The sequence below is a fragment of the Pholis gunnellus genome (genome assembly GCF_910591455.1).
Source record: "Pholis gunnellus genome assembly, chromosome: 8".
Classification (NCBI taxonomy): Eukaryota; Metazoa; Chordata; class Actinopteri; order Perciformes; family Pholidae; genus Pholis; species Pholis gunnellus.
Window position 1 is genome coordinate 9,823,650 of NC_136534.1, and position 16,909 is coordinate 9,840,558.

Consider the following 16,909-nt stretch of genomic DNA (forward strand, 5'->3'; position numbering starts at 1 on the left):
CGCGGACTGACACAACTGACAGCCGGGACAGACTCGGTGACAGCGATGTTTTTGTCATGCTTCTTTTGTTTTGCAACACATTCGTGGGAACTGACGTTCCAGTTTGAGCGGGGGGCTGATTTTATTCAAAACCATGTCAGTCTTTGCTTGAGTTGTGTACGGGATCTTAAAATGTGTTACGTTAGCAGGGCTCTTATCGTGTGGCCTTTCGTTCACGCCTTTGTGCCTTTGTGTCACCCACATCCCATTTTATCTTGACATTATGGAGTTCATGTCTTCTCCTCTTTTATTTTTCCCGTGGTTGCGCTTTTTCACTGCCCTCCATGTACTTTACTGAAAATGAGGTCTCCCATCGCCACATAATTAGGTAAGAAAATTGCTTTTATGTGAAGGTGAGCGTTAAGTAACCAGCTAGAAGAACTGTGAAGAGGAGAAAGTACAAATTAAAATTTCTTCTAACCTTATAGACAAATAAGAAAAGAGGACAATTACCCTGACATTAAAAGAGACAACTGGAAAATGCATGAGATGTAAATAACAGTGGGGGAATTGGTACAAAGGACTGTTTTATCAAATATCTGCAGATAGCGCCATGCATTACCTGCAGATCAGCGCCCCTATTTTCATTTACACAATTTTCGAATGGGAGGACTTAGAAAGTCAGTCGCTCCACTGGGGCCAGCTGCACTCCTTTAATTTGAGTGTATGGTAAATTGTCAGCATGCTCCTCTGCAAATATGCCCCTAAGTGAATAGCCCACTGAGAGTTGAGTAAATTGAGTCCCTAAATGAAAAAGGATGCCGGTCCAGTAGCTTGTAGCAATGGGAGGACTTGCAAAAGACCACAGGGGAATACAATGCCTGGATACAAAGTCTAAGAGACGCATACAAAAAACCTTTGCCTACTCACTCTCTAACCTCACACTTCCAACTGTGCCACCCAGACCAGCTGTCCCTCTTATTTCTTATACCTCTGTGCAGCAGCTGGAAGGTGGTGGCAGATGGACACATGGAAACAAACTGACAACAGACAAAGTGACAGGCAGGCAGACAAGCCGTCTCTCCTCATACCTGTGTACTCCAAGTGGAAGCCAGCGGCGGATACACTGATGTCAGACTGGAAGGTCAAGTACAGGTTGTTGGATGTGCTGTTCAGCAGTTGAGGGATTGTTGTACCTGTATTACACAACATACAAAAGACAGTTTAGACCATGTTCGGCCCATATTCCAGATTTAGGACCACCAAAAACGTGTGGGCATGCCTAACACATTCACTCTTATTGTACTTTGGTTATATGCGGTGTGGATAATAATTAAATCAGTCTCTGGATTCCACTTTTTGAGCCAAAGTCTAATATGAGTCTGGACACTAGCAGTCATTTAAACCTCCACAACCTTGCAAAGGGAGAGTTGCTGATTATTATCAGCAGGTACAAATATAATGGAGAAAGTGCCTCAAATAATACAATAAACCAGAGACAATCACATATAAAGAAATAAAATAACACTCCAAGAGCAGGGTCCCTTTTTAGAAAAATAAAAAAAGGCAGTGAGAAACCTTACCGCATGTTGGATAATCTGCTATTTATGTAAGGCTTTTTGGGTCGACCAGAAAATAAAGCATTACAATAGCCAATGATGTGCAGTGATATTCAGAAACAATGATCGTTCATCGACATGAACCAAACAAGCTGTCTCTGTCACACATTTTAAACGGGGTAAATCGTGTTCAGCACTACCTTTGGAGAAATAAAAAATGAAACGCATGAACACGAGCACGATCGATCTGTGTGTTGCAACAATGAGGTCATACTCTTCAGGTTCAGGTTCATATTCTCTATTCCAGGCGTGTGTCTTCGGCAATTTGCATGGAGACTTTTACATGTATTCGTAATCACCTTCATCGGCTTAGCCCCAGATAAAATTGATTGCTAGCCATTTAAAATCCCTTAGCCTTTTCAAACCGCACGCTATCCTGCACAGTGAGAGCTGTACTGTGGAGCTATTACAAAATGTAAAGAGTTTTGCTCCAAAATGAGATATCCACCACTTGAGATATTTGACACCTAGTCTCGTAAAAATTGATATAAGACGCTGAAGTCATTATGCTCCACCAGTCCCTCTGATACTACGATCCAGCATTTAAAATTATGTGATGGGCTGTTTCTAGTAGGCTACCATGTGGCAAGAGCTCCATTTTCATTAGCGTGAGCCCTAAGGCAACATTGCATTTGTAAAAACTCCAGCATGAAACATTATGAAGATCTCAAATGCAGGGACAGAAATGTTGTGTGAAGGAGAAGGGACATTTTTTTCATCTTTGACTTCTGTAACTGGTTTAACACAGAGTTCTCAAAAGGACATGCCAAATGTCATCAGCTCCATCACCACATCTGTCTGCTGCGGGGTCCCAGTGACATCTGATTGAATTTCAAGAGGCACCTGGCAACTAAAATCCAGTTGTATCAGTATTACCTGAGTAGCTACCAAGCCTTGGAGCATTGCCATCAACCCCGTCAAAGAAATCCAGCGAATCCCAGTTGTGTTCTGTGGCGAAGGTCACAACTTGAATCTGAAAGACAAAGATACCTTAATAGAAACGCCTCGCGGTAAGCCAAGTTGCAGTTTACAACCGTGTCTTGCATTTAATTTCAGCCATTTTGTTTCTCTTCGTCTATGTTGCTTTATTACATGAGGCAAATTGCTCTTAGACATTTCATTGTATTTTTTAGCACGGTTAGTGAGATTGTAATTTATTATACAATGGCTTTTATAGTTGAAACAAAATGTGAGGTATTTATGAAATGTCACCGAAAAGGCTTTTGTTTCGCAGGGAAGAAGAGAGACATATTTTTCATTTTATCACACAATTGCCTTGGACCTTGGCTGCCACCAGCGTGGAGGCACATCAATAAACCCCCACGAAGTATCTTTTAATCTCTCATCAAACATTACAGTCCTAAAATCTACATATGTGTCCTCTCACTTGGATGCCGGCGCCCTCGGGAACAGAGATTTTCCAGGCACAGTTCAGATAGTTGGTGTACAGCTCTGGGTATCCAGGAGAGAGGATGGTGCCTTTGCGGTCAGTTAACACCCCGCCGCAGGGAACTGAAAAAAAAAGGATAACAGATTGAGAAAGAGAGAGAAACGTCAGGCTCAAGTCTGCGCACACACACACACACACACACACACACACACACACACACACACACACACACACACACACACACACACACACACACACACACACACACACACACACACACACACACACACACACACACACACACACACACACACACACACACACACACACACGAGTTGGCAGAGGTTAATCATAAAAGCATCATTTCACAATACATGGATTTTAAATGAGCCTCTATAAAAATCACTTCATATGATGTAATTCTGTGGACTCCAATGACAGCCAGCCATGATAACGACAGGTTCTACTTGGTATGTCATGTAAAAGAGCTTTATTTTATGACCAGATGATGATATTGTCATTTAATGCCCCAGTGGAGTTTTGCATGGCAGCACACTCGCCTCTCGGTCTATTCAGACACAAACAGTTCAGCCCTGATGTTGTTCTATCCCTCGCAGGCCACACAAATCACATCTATCAATTGCAAAAGCTATTCCTCTCAAAGCGCACCTTGTTTCTACCAGTGCCACAAGTAACGTTTTTATCAAGCCTCTCTTGGCTCTCAGATGAATGTTGAATTGGAGTCACTGGCCAGGTTGTGCTGACATTTTCAGGCACTTTGATATATTTGAGCATAGGTAAAAAATCTAAATGGAAAAAAAGGGCCATAACCGTTACAATTTCTTTATTGCTTTTCAGACGCTGCCAATTGGCCTTCTATCAGGCCAGCAACCTCCTACAGAGTGTTTGGCTCCACTTTTTGTCCATTAAGGATTGTGGTAGCCCAACCTTGCAGACCAGAATCCTTTGGATTAGAACACAGAACAAAACACAGAACAAAAAGCATTTCCTTCCTCTTGAAATGTAGTCCTGCTGGCTAATACAGAAACAAGCAACCTATTAGGCTGATGGAACTTTTGCTCAGCAACATCTTTTACACTATCACAAGAAGAGAAGTCTGTTGTTGCTTTTCTTTGTGAGATCCACTGTTCTGCTGTCACCAGCTTGAATATATCTGTTAGACATCTGTTAAGCCATCACATGTAGTTCAACAATAATGACGGATTCTGTATGCTCTGTCTCCTCACTCCAGATGCAGAAACAGGTGTCCTTCAGATTGAACTGCAGGTTGAAGAAGGCTTGAGTTTAGCACCTAGTATTTGTTGTGACAGTTTCTCTATAGGACCATGAGCAAAGCTGTCAGCCAGGGAGGATGAGGACCTTCAGATGTGCCGAGAGTAGTACAATGTGTTCTCACAATGAAGAACCAGCTGTTGCTTTGTCAAGGACCAGGCTTTACCCTGTACAGGTCAATGATAATCACTGTTTTCCATATCCACCAGCCACTGGAGGGTTGGATGTCAAAGACAATGGGAGACATGGAAAATAAGAGAAAAATAAAATATGCTACTTATCACAAAGAAAAAAAGTGGTTGTCAGAAAAAAGCTATCAGCTTGCCACAATTTCAAACTCATAAATATTTTACAGGTGACATCTAGCTTATAGAATCGTCCCAAAGTGACTACTCTGTTCCTTTCGCTGCAAGTGACACATTAGAGAAAATGACTTCCATACTGTACCTCACAGCAATCACACTTTCATATAATCACCGCCTCGACATCTAATGCATGACACATGTAGAAAATTCAGTATTGATTAACTCTCGAAGGAGAACAGCTTGTGCAATTGTTCTCAATTCTGCTTTGCAAATGAAACACGAAGGTCAAAGCAGAGGAAATCTAGAGAACTGTCGTCCGAAGGTTGCAGGCTTATTGTCAGTAACCTTGTTTTCTATTTAATCATTTCCTGCTGGTTGTCCAAAATGTCTTTTTCTACAAAATGAAATGCAAAATATAGAAGTACACAGGTCCAACATTCAACGGCAAAACAAAAAGGTCTGAAAAAACAATTAAAACCATTTTAAGAATTATAAAATATGGGTTTTGCTCTAGTTTCTAACACGAAACCACATTCGTGACAACAAGCAACGGACTCCGTCCAGAGAAAGACCCAGTATTTCAGTATAATTTAACAGCTCCTTTGAGTCCCCTGAGCTGTCAGTTAATGTAATTGGTTGAGCAAGATTAGAAATCATGACACTCATAAAAGCATGAATGCTCCACACACCCATCTCAATCTGTGGCAGGCTCATATGTCAGAGTTACTGCAGGTAGACAAGCGTGGGGACTACACACATTGTGAGACACCATTTAACACCATCTGAACTCACAGCAACTGAATTCACAGCAACTTTTAATTAGAAGTCTTTTAATCAAGATATCAAAAACCTATCTGCACATAATATGTGTACCACATACGTGTTTCACATTACATGCACTACTTATACAGAAGTATATATTCCTTAATATATAATTCTTTGTTTTTAGGATGTATACACATCTTACATACAAATATCCAAAGTATACAGTAGAAAACTGGCTTTTGTCAATTAGCTTATACTTATTTCCATTCACCACAAAGGGACATGTAAACGATATACAACAATAATATCCTCTAATGTCTAAATTACCTCTCTCTTCATTATGAGCAGTACTCTTCTCTCTAATTGCAACTTTAAGCTTTCTTAGATTAGTTAAGCACCAAAGCGGGCACCCCTGCCAAATTTTCAGGATTAGCTTTCTTCAAGAAAGACAGTGAAAACAACTATGGCAAACAAAGCTATCCCAAAATTGTGAATGACTGTCAATGTCTAATGTGGAGCACGGTCACCCTAAAGTGGGAAAAATGTATTTACAAAACACAAATTGCTTTTTGTATGCAGTCTCAATGTTTTGGAAGGGCTTGGTGTTGGGATTTCATATTTTTCATTTTAAAAACAATGCGTGCTATCTTTATAAAAATGAATACAAGTTATATTAATACACACAAAAATCACACTGCCAGACATTCCCATTGTCATGACAGAAACCATAATAAATTCCTAAAAATGTGATGACCAGCTCATCTTGCTCCGGAGAGGCGCTCTGGCCTGGCCTTACCACACACCCAGACGGAGACACTTTAATTGGTCTTGTGAGGATATGTTAAATTAAGCCTCCAGTGTTTAAAAACAAGCTCAGTGTACACCGTTGACCTGTTGACACCTTCGAAAAAGTGTTTCAGTCAACAGTGAATTCCAACATGTGCGCATATTGAGCATGAATCATGGGAATCTGTGAGCTTATGTAATGTTGGGCAGTCGTGATCAGTAGTGATTTAGTTTGTGTGCAAGAGTCAGCTGCCTTGCTCTCAGTTGTGCAGGGAACAAAATGGGGCTCATCAATCAGTATTTACCTCTACTTTATTTGGACTAACCTGTAGAGGCCCTTTTCATTTAATCTAAAAGTGATAAAGCAGATGTTTGAATAGAGCCCACCATTTACACATGACACTGAAAAAGGTCTTAAAGCTCACTATAAAGTACTTCAAGTCAAGCTCCACCAGGAAACAAACCAAAACCGTAAACTATTCTCCATAAAACTCAACAGAGGCCACCCAAACATTATGCATCCATTCAGGCGAGGCCAGTTAAATCATGATAGAACAGTGCGCTAGCACGACGAAACAGCAAAGCCTCAGTTCACCAGCTTTGTATTTGTGAAATTGAAAAGCAAAACAAGTGTCGCAACGACGAGCCAGGTCAGTCAGAGCAGGACCAGGACGTGGAACTGCATCTTCTGAAACACAGGTACCTCACAGGAGAGCGGTGTCTGATGCGTCATATCCCATAAAGAGGCCTTGAGTAATTGAGCATAGTGTTTTTGTTGAAGCTTTCATGAAACTATATCCATTATTCTGGACGACTTCACTGCCGCTGGGGGAGATGCAGCAGCCAGATTCAATCTCCAGATAAAAATCACTGTGTTTAAAATGGAACCGCGCGTGCCACTGCTATTCCCTTACCACTTGGCAGTAAACTCGGATGAACCTTGGCTTGAAATCTTCCGCGCTCACCGGCACGGACTATTTGCTGGCTGGCACAAGGCCTAACTTCCAATAGATTTCTCCCTTCTTTATCTGCAGTTCTTTATCTTCCCATGGCAGACGTGCGGGTGTCTTCGCAAGACTGAGCGCATGTCCCTGTACATGTAAATATGTTTGGGTAACAGGGTGTGCATAAAGCCATGTAAATCTGTTCATGTGTATGAATGTGGAATGCGTGTATGTCTGCGTGGTTCTGTGTATGCTAGCCAAAGAACCGTGTAGAGCGATATGCTGGTCCCTTCAGAAGATGGTCTACACCACGCAGCGCTGCTGTAATTATCTGGCTACTGGATCATTACCAGGTTGTTGTGTTTTTTTGTCTATGTTAAAAATAAACCGTTATTTATTAAAAGATTAGACCTCCATTATATACATATGGGATGGCAGTGTATTAGAAACGTCTTCTATTGCAGGTCTGTTGCATTGAATTGCACTAGATAATAAACTGTAACCTGGAAGTATGTGGTGCATGAGCGATGTGGGCTACATAGAAAAAGTTATCTCAAGTGTGGGCTCTTGGACATATTCACATAACTCTATTTATTTTCCTATTAGTCTGGCAAGGCACAGGAACAAACATCCCTTGTCTGGAAGGGAGACTTATGTGTCACTTTGTTGTATTGTTTGTCCTTGCTTCTTTCTTCTTGTCTGAACTATCAAGACCAGAGGCAGGTGGATGCTTTGCAATGGGTGACAGACATTAAGATAAGGCATGACGAGGACAAAAAAAGACACCAAACATTTTTTTCGTGCACCTGCTCCATCTTTTTGGTGTGTGCGTGTGTGCATGCATGCAGGTGGTGAGGCGACGGTTGGAAGATGAGGGCGCTTACCGACACATGTGGGCACAGTGCCGTTCCACTGGGCCAGGGCACTGGGCACGGCCTCACACCTGATGGCGTTGGAGCCGTGCAGCGTGTAGCCTGGATTGCATTCAAACAGCACCACCATGCCGATGCCAAAGTCGTTCCCTATCCGCTTCCCAAACCGGGGCTCAGGGACCGAGCTGCACTGAGAGGCGCTTGTCCGGGGGACAGCTAGGGACGAGAGGGAAGGAAGCGAGGCATGAGAGGAAGAAAGACAAAGAGTAGAGAGAACGACGACAGGGAGCCGGAGAGATGACAAGAAAAAGGAGGCAGATAGGAACGGTGAAGCCCTTGTGAATCTCCGCGCACGTCATTAGTCACTCTCGTCTACTGTGCCAGGATAGGCTGTTTGACTCCACATCATCCTGATCTGCTCAGCCATGCCCGTCCGCAGCCAATGGCACTCTGCTGAACAGCCTTTTTTTTTTTTTTTTTAAAGCAGGCAAACACACTCAATGCACTAAATGAGTTTCCACATGAAAATTCTGGAAATGCCTCAGAACAAGCAGCCTTACCTTGGTAAACAAAGTGAAATCCTTTCGCAGTTTCTGTTCCATTTGTGGTAAACTTGAGGGTTATCTTGTTTCCTGAACTCAAAGGGAGTGTCTCGCCTAAATTACGAAATCAAAGGAGACATTATTAGTCCGTTTGGAGGATGCCGTTTACACATGTCCACAGATAATGTATACACAAAGTGACAAATAATTACAAACTATGAATATAAGCCCTGCATAGCCTTATGACTGCGTAAAAAAAGGAAGAATGTTGACTCAGTTCTGTGTAACATGTCAATGTGATTTAGATGTACTGTCTAATCTGATCTACAGTTCAATAAATCTTCAGTGGTATTGCTGGAAACGGCAGATCTGATTAATTTGTCTGACAATGTACAACAGCTGGTTTGCTTTTGTTATTTTAATTTGGTTTGGTTGGTTTATGCAATTGTAATCATAAGGTATTATGTATCATGATTATGTTTCATTATATCATAACACAAATGAAGGGGGAAGGAATATTTATCCATGGCAGAATTAAGCTGCTAGGATTTTAGATTTGTAATTTTTCTGGGAAAAATAGTTTTTTATTTGAGTTGAACTGAGAGATGGATTTTCTTGCGATGTGTTTGACTTGAAAGAACTACTCATACCTATGAGCTGGAAGCATAAATATAAAAACAATACGGTTCCAGTGTTGTGTTTTTTACCTGAGTGAGATCCATATATGGAGGAGAGAAGAGCTGAATCTGGGGAGGATCCGTCATAGATATCGACCACATCACTGGTCAAAGTCTGGAACACCACAAACTGGCCAAACAGCACTGCAAGAACGGAGAGTGAGGAGACAAATGATACGTCAACATTCAGCCCATTCACTGGGGCTTTCGTGGTCCCTGGAAGGAAATAATCAGGTAAACTGGTGAGATTAGAAATAATTCTCTTTTGAATCGGGCTGCTGCAGACACCTTGAACCATAAACACAGATTGAATGTTGTTTTGACTGGAATACTCCCAGGGGCGTCGTGTATCCAGTCTAATTTGCATGTGTCTCTCCCAAGAGGATAGTCAAAACACTTAAACTTTAAATAAAATACGATTGGCAGAATTTATGGACAATCTACTGATATCTATTTGAGATCATTTTGCTACAAATGACATGTGGCACCTTTTACAGTATCACAGTGCAGTAGTTTTAAAGTTTTTGAGGCACATTTGCCAGAAGCATGACAGATAAAAACTATCTTTATCGTCACATACATGCATACATGAAATTCGACCTCTGCATCTAATCCATCCTAAGCATTAGGCTGCTGTACAGAGCGCCTGGAGAGCAACTTGAGCTTCAGTGTCTCGCTCAAGGACACTTAGACATGTTGACAGTAGGAGCCGGGGATAGAACCACCAACCTTGAGATTAAAGGACGTCCCGCTCCACCCCCTGAACCACAGTCGCCCCAATGCTTGTCATCTAGACAAAATACGAATTTCATAAGGCGATGAACCCCAAACAACAAATCAGAAGATCAGCCATGTAATATGACTTTCATGTGCTGTTGTGACTTTGTTGTTTGTGTGAGTCAGTCAGAGAATCTCGGATACAGAGATAGTGAGGATAAGGGCAGCTTCATGTATTTTTCGAGTGTTGTTGTCCACCAATACGTCAGTAATGGCAGTTGATGTCAATGTGCCTTGCGTTTTGGAAATAATGAAACATTAGAACAATTCTACAAATGTTTGAGAAGACGCAGGAAAACATTCATCCAAAAAAAAAAAAATGCATTTAACTAAAATGGCAGCAGCAGACTAAGCCTAAGGAGAGTTGACCAACAAGACGTTGGCCGGGGATCTGTTGTCAGAGCAAAGAACAAATGAGCCTATTTGGCAATATTTCTGATTTAAACCCACACAGGTACATTTCCTCACAATGGCATCGCTAATGCACACACATGCACTTAAATGGGGAGTCTTTGAAATCCCAATAAACTTCACTCTAATGTTAAGAAACAATACAAATGTTTGGTTAAGCAACAGTTGTAAATAAAATTGTGATTTTGGGTACAATATGCTTCCTGAACATTAGCTTCATAAAGGTCACCATTTCCTCAAGTAAAGTAATGTCCGCTCATCTACTGTAAACCTTTATGTGGCATTTACTGAACCAATAATAAGGTATTCCTTCAAATGTTGCATCTCTTTTTGGTGTGCCATGGCATTAAACATGTGGAGAATAACACAATACAGAGCTGATCCTTAAAGTCTAACTAAAATCCCATTTGATCATCCCTTTCTAATCAATCAAAAGTAATGTTCGTGTTATTTTCTCAAAAGGAGAACACAGGACTCACGGAGCAAATATATACGTATATGGGTCTTTGCAAAATCTGACCTTTAATTTAATTAAACTCCTTTACTTAATTACATGTCACAAAACATTATTATTTATTACAAAAACAATAATTAAATCTTATGCTAAAAATATATATATATATATAGCTAAAAATATATATATATATATATATATATATATATATATACTGCACTAAGGGGAACTACTGAGAACTTCTGATAATGAACAGGGAATTGTCTAAATAATGTCCTGCATGAATATTTCCAACTAAGCATTCCTGATCAATGTGTCCACGCCTCTGAAAGATGATGAGATCTTTCTCCAACCAAATGAGCAGACAGTATTCGACTGGATCATTACATCTGTCATACCATGTGTGTTTGTGTCTATGCGGTTGTGCATGCCAGTGTACGTAGTGTGTGCGTGTGCATTACTAATAGTAAAACTACAGCCTCAATCTCTCACCCTCTTTGGTACACATGCTATTTACGCACTTAATTTTCATCTCTCTCTCTCTCTCTCTCTCTCTCTCTCTAACCTTCAACCTGATGAAGATGGGCCATTACCGCAATAAGTTTATTTTTCTATGCATACCATGGGGCTGAGCTCATTAGCATGCTCACTGTGTTTTTCCCCAAACGCCAGCTTATATCCATCAACAGACAGGCAACAACAGCCACAGTGTTGGTGGTTAATTGAGGCGATGCACACGACAGGCTCTTACTACGGTTTAGGTAAACCCCCATCACGTAACCGAGGGAAGCGGCACCTTACACTGCAATTCCTGTCAACATGTAAAAGCACCAGGCTCCGTGCAAGCAGCACACACTCCTGGCACTGAGACGCTTGTGTTCAGCTACGAGCCAGGTATCACAACCATAATGAAATTTGATTTGTGAGGAGGAGCAGGTTATGAAAATGTATTAAAAATGACTGATATTGAACCTTTCCAGGAAAATGATTTCCCAACTGTCTCACTTAGTTTCAATAATCCAGTGTGTGGGATGGTTTGAAAATAGTTCATTTAAAAGAATAATAGTTGTTAATTAGCACCATCACAGCTCGAGCACAGAGAGAATATTAGTATGAAATACCATCCTGTTTTTGACAAGTGGGTTTAATCTGTGAAACACACTAGTCCTAATTAGCACAACCTCGTCTAATGCGCAGCTTCATCAAGCATAATTGTGTTATCAGTTTGTAAATAGACGTGTCATGACAATAAAGTACGTTTTAAACGAGTGAAAGAAACTGGTACACAACTATAATTGGGTCACATTGGGAGGAACTGACTTTGAATTGCTGAAACTGCTTACTGAAAATCAAGACCGTATTTGGTCAGTAATAGCTGAGCCTATGTGTAAGCTACGTCTACATGCCTCGAGGCTAAATATTTACGACACAAGACCCACTTGAAAAGATGTAAAAAACATTTGTTTTACTAAAAACACAGGTAACAGAGATAACTGCTAAAGGTAAAAAAAAAAAAAAAAAGGCGGCATATGTTTGTGCTTCTGGCTATGAATTATGGAGCAGCTTCCTATTATCTTCACTCTGTACTAGTTTGTCTCTTCTCCGGCATAGAACCGCACTGTCAAACCGTTCTACCTGCCACATAACTAAGACAGACACGGCAAGGAAGAAAATGAGAGAAGTGTGCAGTTTGTGTAAATTGCACTCCGTTCTCATAATGAGGGTACTTCTTACTCTGTTTGACATGAGACATATCCAACACACACAAAACAGCCAAAGAGAAATGACAGCCAAAAACCTCTGACAAAGCAAATAAAATAAAAATGCATATACACACCTCTATAGGCCACACACAAAGGGAAAGGTGTACTCACACAGAGCAGCACAGTGTGGACCTGTTTCTTTATCTGGTGAGCAGAGAGAATGCCCATGGCTGAACCACAGCCTGAATAAGAGATGATTTTCCCCTTGGGGACAGCTCACTGCTGTGCTATTAGCATACCAAAAACCGTGCTCTCTCTCTCCGCCTGCTTTGTGAGCACACACACACACAAACACACACACACACTCTCACAGTACAGTGTCTCTCATTTCTTCCTCTAATCCACAGCCAGCCATGCATGACTCCAATCTGCTCCTTTGCTGTAATCACGTCCAGATATTAAGTCAATAAATCATTGTAAACTTGTTACCTAATTTATGCAGGACTATGATGAATCTTTTTGTCCTCTGGGCCTAGTCATGGTAGTGAAGCTTAATGCACTTGAACAATAGACAACATTTTCACGCCTGCATCTTCACCTTGAATTATCCCAAAGCAGTTAAGTCGCTTTAATCAGATACCTCTTTGGGTATTAGATCACGACTTTAGTGCATTCCTACACCTAATACCGCTATGCCCGCTGGGCTTAAATAATGAAAAAAAAGTACAATTACAAGTTGATTTTACTCCCATGTGATGGTAATCTAATTCTCCTTTTTGAAAGCAGTCATTTTGAAAAATCTGACAAGAGAAGAGGCTGCGATGGTTTCTACTACCCTTGGTGGGTTCTGACAGATACTAATGGATTTGGGGGACTGTTTAAATTAATCATGATTAAAGCAATCATGTGTGAGTGATCTTACAGTAGAGTAGCGTACCGAAAACAAAAGGGGTTGTGAGGAGAACACAGTCACATACAGCTAACACTTTAGTATTCACTTTATGAGATACACCGAGCAAGAGTTGCATAAGAGACTTCAGCGTCAAAACAGAGTAAATTCTTTGAGGCATGTTTTCAACAAAATGGTGTTTCCCAAATTCCTGGTTCATTCTGACCCAATACACACAGTTCCTGCAGACATTTGCCAGTGCATTCACACTGACAATCCCTTTGCCACCACATCTCCAAGGTGATCTATTCGGCTGAGATCTGGAGAGAGTGAGGGGAACAAATTTGGGATGAGTGCTTTGCGACAAGGCTTGTTCCCAGTATCTATTTGGAAAAGTGTAGACAGTGGCAATGAATGGATGCACCTGGTCAGTAACAATGTCTATGATCTGGTGTCTAAATGGTTCTCAGATGATACTAAAGGATAACTTTTGAAAAGAGGGTATTTTTCTACCTGGAGCCTATTTCCCCATGTTTGTGTGTCTAAGTGACTAATCAACTGGGGGGGAATGCTGCAGATGGCAGCCGCTAAACGGGTTGCAATGTAATTGCTCGGGGCAATTCCTCACCGTCAATGTAAGCCCAGTAAAAGTGCTTGTTTTTGCCACTGACAGGCTGTTATTTTTTTTATGGAAAGGATCCTACAGAGAAATAGCTTTCTCTTTGTTATTGTGTCAAGTGACTTGTTGCCAGAACACTGTGGAACTGCAACTAAGTTGGAGGGGAGAGTGCCACGAGGCAATGGTGTTAAGAGTATAGAAAGTGTAGCTTAGTGTTATCTAAAAGACTTTCAAGGTCTTATATATTCAGCTGATTTTGACAATGAGGATTCAACAACAGATTCCACAACGAGACTTCTCCGACAGACCGGTTTAAGCGAAAGGTAAGAAAAGGTTTTTATTTTTCTGTTGGGTTCTTTCAATAATATTTTCAGGCACTTATAATAATCTGAGCCTGTCAACAAGGACCAGGTTGAAAATATCGAAGTTACCCTTTAAGGGGATTGATGTCAAGAAAACATGTCCACACAATTACACTACAACAACCTGTACCGTGTGGAGCTGGCAAGATTCCAACATTTCAAAGAATTTGGTCCAATTTCTTTGCCTTGAATTAAAATGAAAGAAAAAAAAAAAAAGGTTGACATCGTGTATTAATAACATGTTTTACCATGACATATTCATTAACCCATTACATATGTTTATTCATGATAAATGTTCAAAATACACACCAAGGACAAGGCTTACACGTCTCTGTGCGTCAATACTTTTGTGATATTTAACAAGCACGTCTGGAATATTGCTCAGTTTCACAGCAAAGCAAGATCACTGGAAAAGCTGTATGCAAACCTTTGATGACATACATATTTCCTGTGCAATATTATAAATAGTCATTGGGTAAAAGTGTTGTTAAATACAATCCCTTCTTTTTGAATCTGTATATTGTTAAATGCACAATCAATTTGGTTTTTGAACGTCGTATTTCCATTGAAGAAAGGAGTTTTCCTTATATGTATGTCTGCTTAAATGAATGGGGATGTAGTTAATGAATTACTTTGACAGTAAATTCCATATTGCAGCCAGATTTTTGTCAACATCTAACTGACATCAGTTTAACATGTCTTTAAGGTTTGGGCAATCACTGAGAAACCAGAAGTGTAAGCCCCCCTCCCCCCCCGCTGTAAAGAGATAAGAAGAGCAGAAGAGGCTGCATATCTGATTGGCTTAATGCGACTGTCCCGCCGCTATAAACTTTGGCTGCACTTTTCTGCTTTCATCTGGCTTCTTTATAGTCTCCACTTTTGGCATGGAGTCCTTTGCCTGTCAAAACAAGGGCATGTGTTGCAGATATAGGATAATTACAATACAGCAGGGAAGAGAAATGTCATAATCTTAGAAAGGCTCTTTCAGTCTCCGGCCCTCCCCCCTCTGCTATTTGATCTTCCCTCCACAAAATGAAAGCGCATGGCCCACTAGATCACTTGCGCGTTGTGTGTAGTTGATGGATTATCAGAAAACTTGTGTATGCCAGCCAGGAAAAGAATTCCACAACGCAGGGTTAAGATCCTCTTGTGTGTATTATCTTGTTTGTACGTACACTGGTAGCAAGAGAGAAATAGGCCTTTTTCACATCAGCCATTTTGACATGTCACCGCAGGGTAAACACAGGTGCAACTGATAAAATGAGTTATGGTGCCATTCCATTTAGAGTGTCACAGCCATTCCAGTGAGCCAGCATGCACAGTACAAGGGCCCTGATCCACCTTAATGGAACAGGACCGTAATTAATAACACATGTATTTACCCTGCAATGACAAGTCAAAATGTCAACACTATTAAGTTTTATCAAGTTTTGTTATGGAGCACGAAGGTTTGTCTCCAAAGAATGTTGATCGCATTGAAATGCTTTTCAGTTTATATGAATTTATGTTTCTCTAAACCGCAACATACAGCAGATGCTTTGAGAGACAAGTATGATTGTTAGGGTCCTTTGTGAAGTGCACAAGTCTAAAATGCCTGAGGTAGTAATCCTTTTTTTTCTTTTTTTTCTCTGTTGCCGTTTAATCTGAACAAACCAATCTGCTTCTGGATTGCCTTTGGGTTACATTTATCAGTAGCATTATTTTAAATCACAGAGATTATCCCTGTGGCCTCACAAGACAAATTCATATGTTGTTGTTTTTTTTATTCACTCAACCGACAAACCAACTCGGAAGGACTTCAGACTGCGGTAAAATTAGTTTACGTAGAGAGAAAAACCCTATTCCACATTCTATGACTTTAAAGGGTATTCTGCTAACAGACAGCATATTTGCCGGAGATGTAAATATTAATTCTTAAACTACCTACTCAACTAGCTAACCACTCACCCATGCCAGGTTGCTATACATGACTGATACTGGTATAAATTAACCACTTTTCTCCACAATCAAACATGAAATTAGACTTCAATATTTGAGTTTAATCTCACTAACACATTAAACGAAGTTAGAAAAAGATGGCCGATGGTCAGCACATGTACATCACTGCAATCCATCTGAAACTAAAGACTCGTGCTGCGGACCATTTCCTTATAATACGGTATATGACTCTCAAGCAACAAATAAACAGGGTTAGGAATCCCTCCTCTGGTTCTCCGTCATAAAGCCATCCTGCACATTTCGTTCCAGAACAATTCGCCTCGTGATTTTTCCGTGTTCCACTTACAATGAGACAGACCAACCTGCTGCACTGGTACAGCTAGCAAGCTAGCAAACTAAGAAAACATTACCCATAGAAGCACAGAACAGTTTAACTGAAAACATCTTCATGTGACAAGATTCAAGCAAAGTATTAGTTGATCATGTCAGGTCACACTGTCCTGCTGGAATGCAGAACCTGCCATTAAATATTCAAGGTGGTTAGTGGTTACACACATTAGCGGCCATTCCATTTTATTCAGGTA

General features: G+C 40.7%; 1 protein-coding gene across 1 annotated transcript in view; it reads right to left on the reverse strand.

Annotated features, from left to right (window-relative positions):
* The window catches only part of LOC306699603 (CUB and sushi domain-containing protein 3-like), a gene marked incomplete at both ends in the record, with an annotated part of 199,653 nt that overhangs the window by 76,921 nt on the left and 105,823 nt on the right, over positions 1-16,909 (reverse strand). Inside the window, 6 exons of the mRNA XM_079164257.1 lie at positions 1,071-1,175; positions 2,475-2,571; positions 2,986-3,110; positions 7,966-8,169; positions 8,514-8,609; positions 9,203-9,316. Of these exons, the coding sequence (XP_079020383.1) occupies positions 1,071-1,175; positions 2,475-2,571; positions 2,986-3,110; positions 7,966-8,169; positions 8,514-8,609; positions 9,203-9,316 (741 nt within the window). The remainder of the gene's footprint in view (positions 1-1,070; positions 1,176-2,474; positions 2,572-2,985; positions 3,111-7,965; positions 8,170-8,513; positions 8,610-9,202; positions 9,317-16,909) is intronic.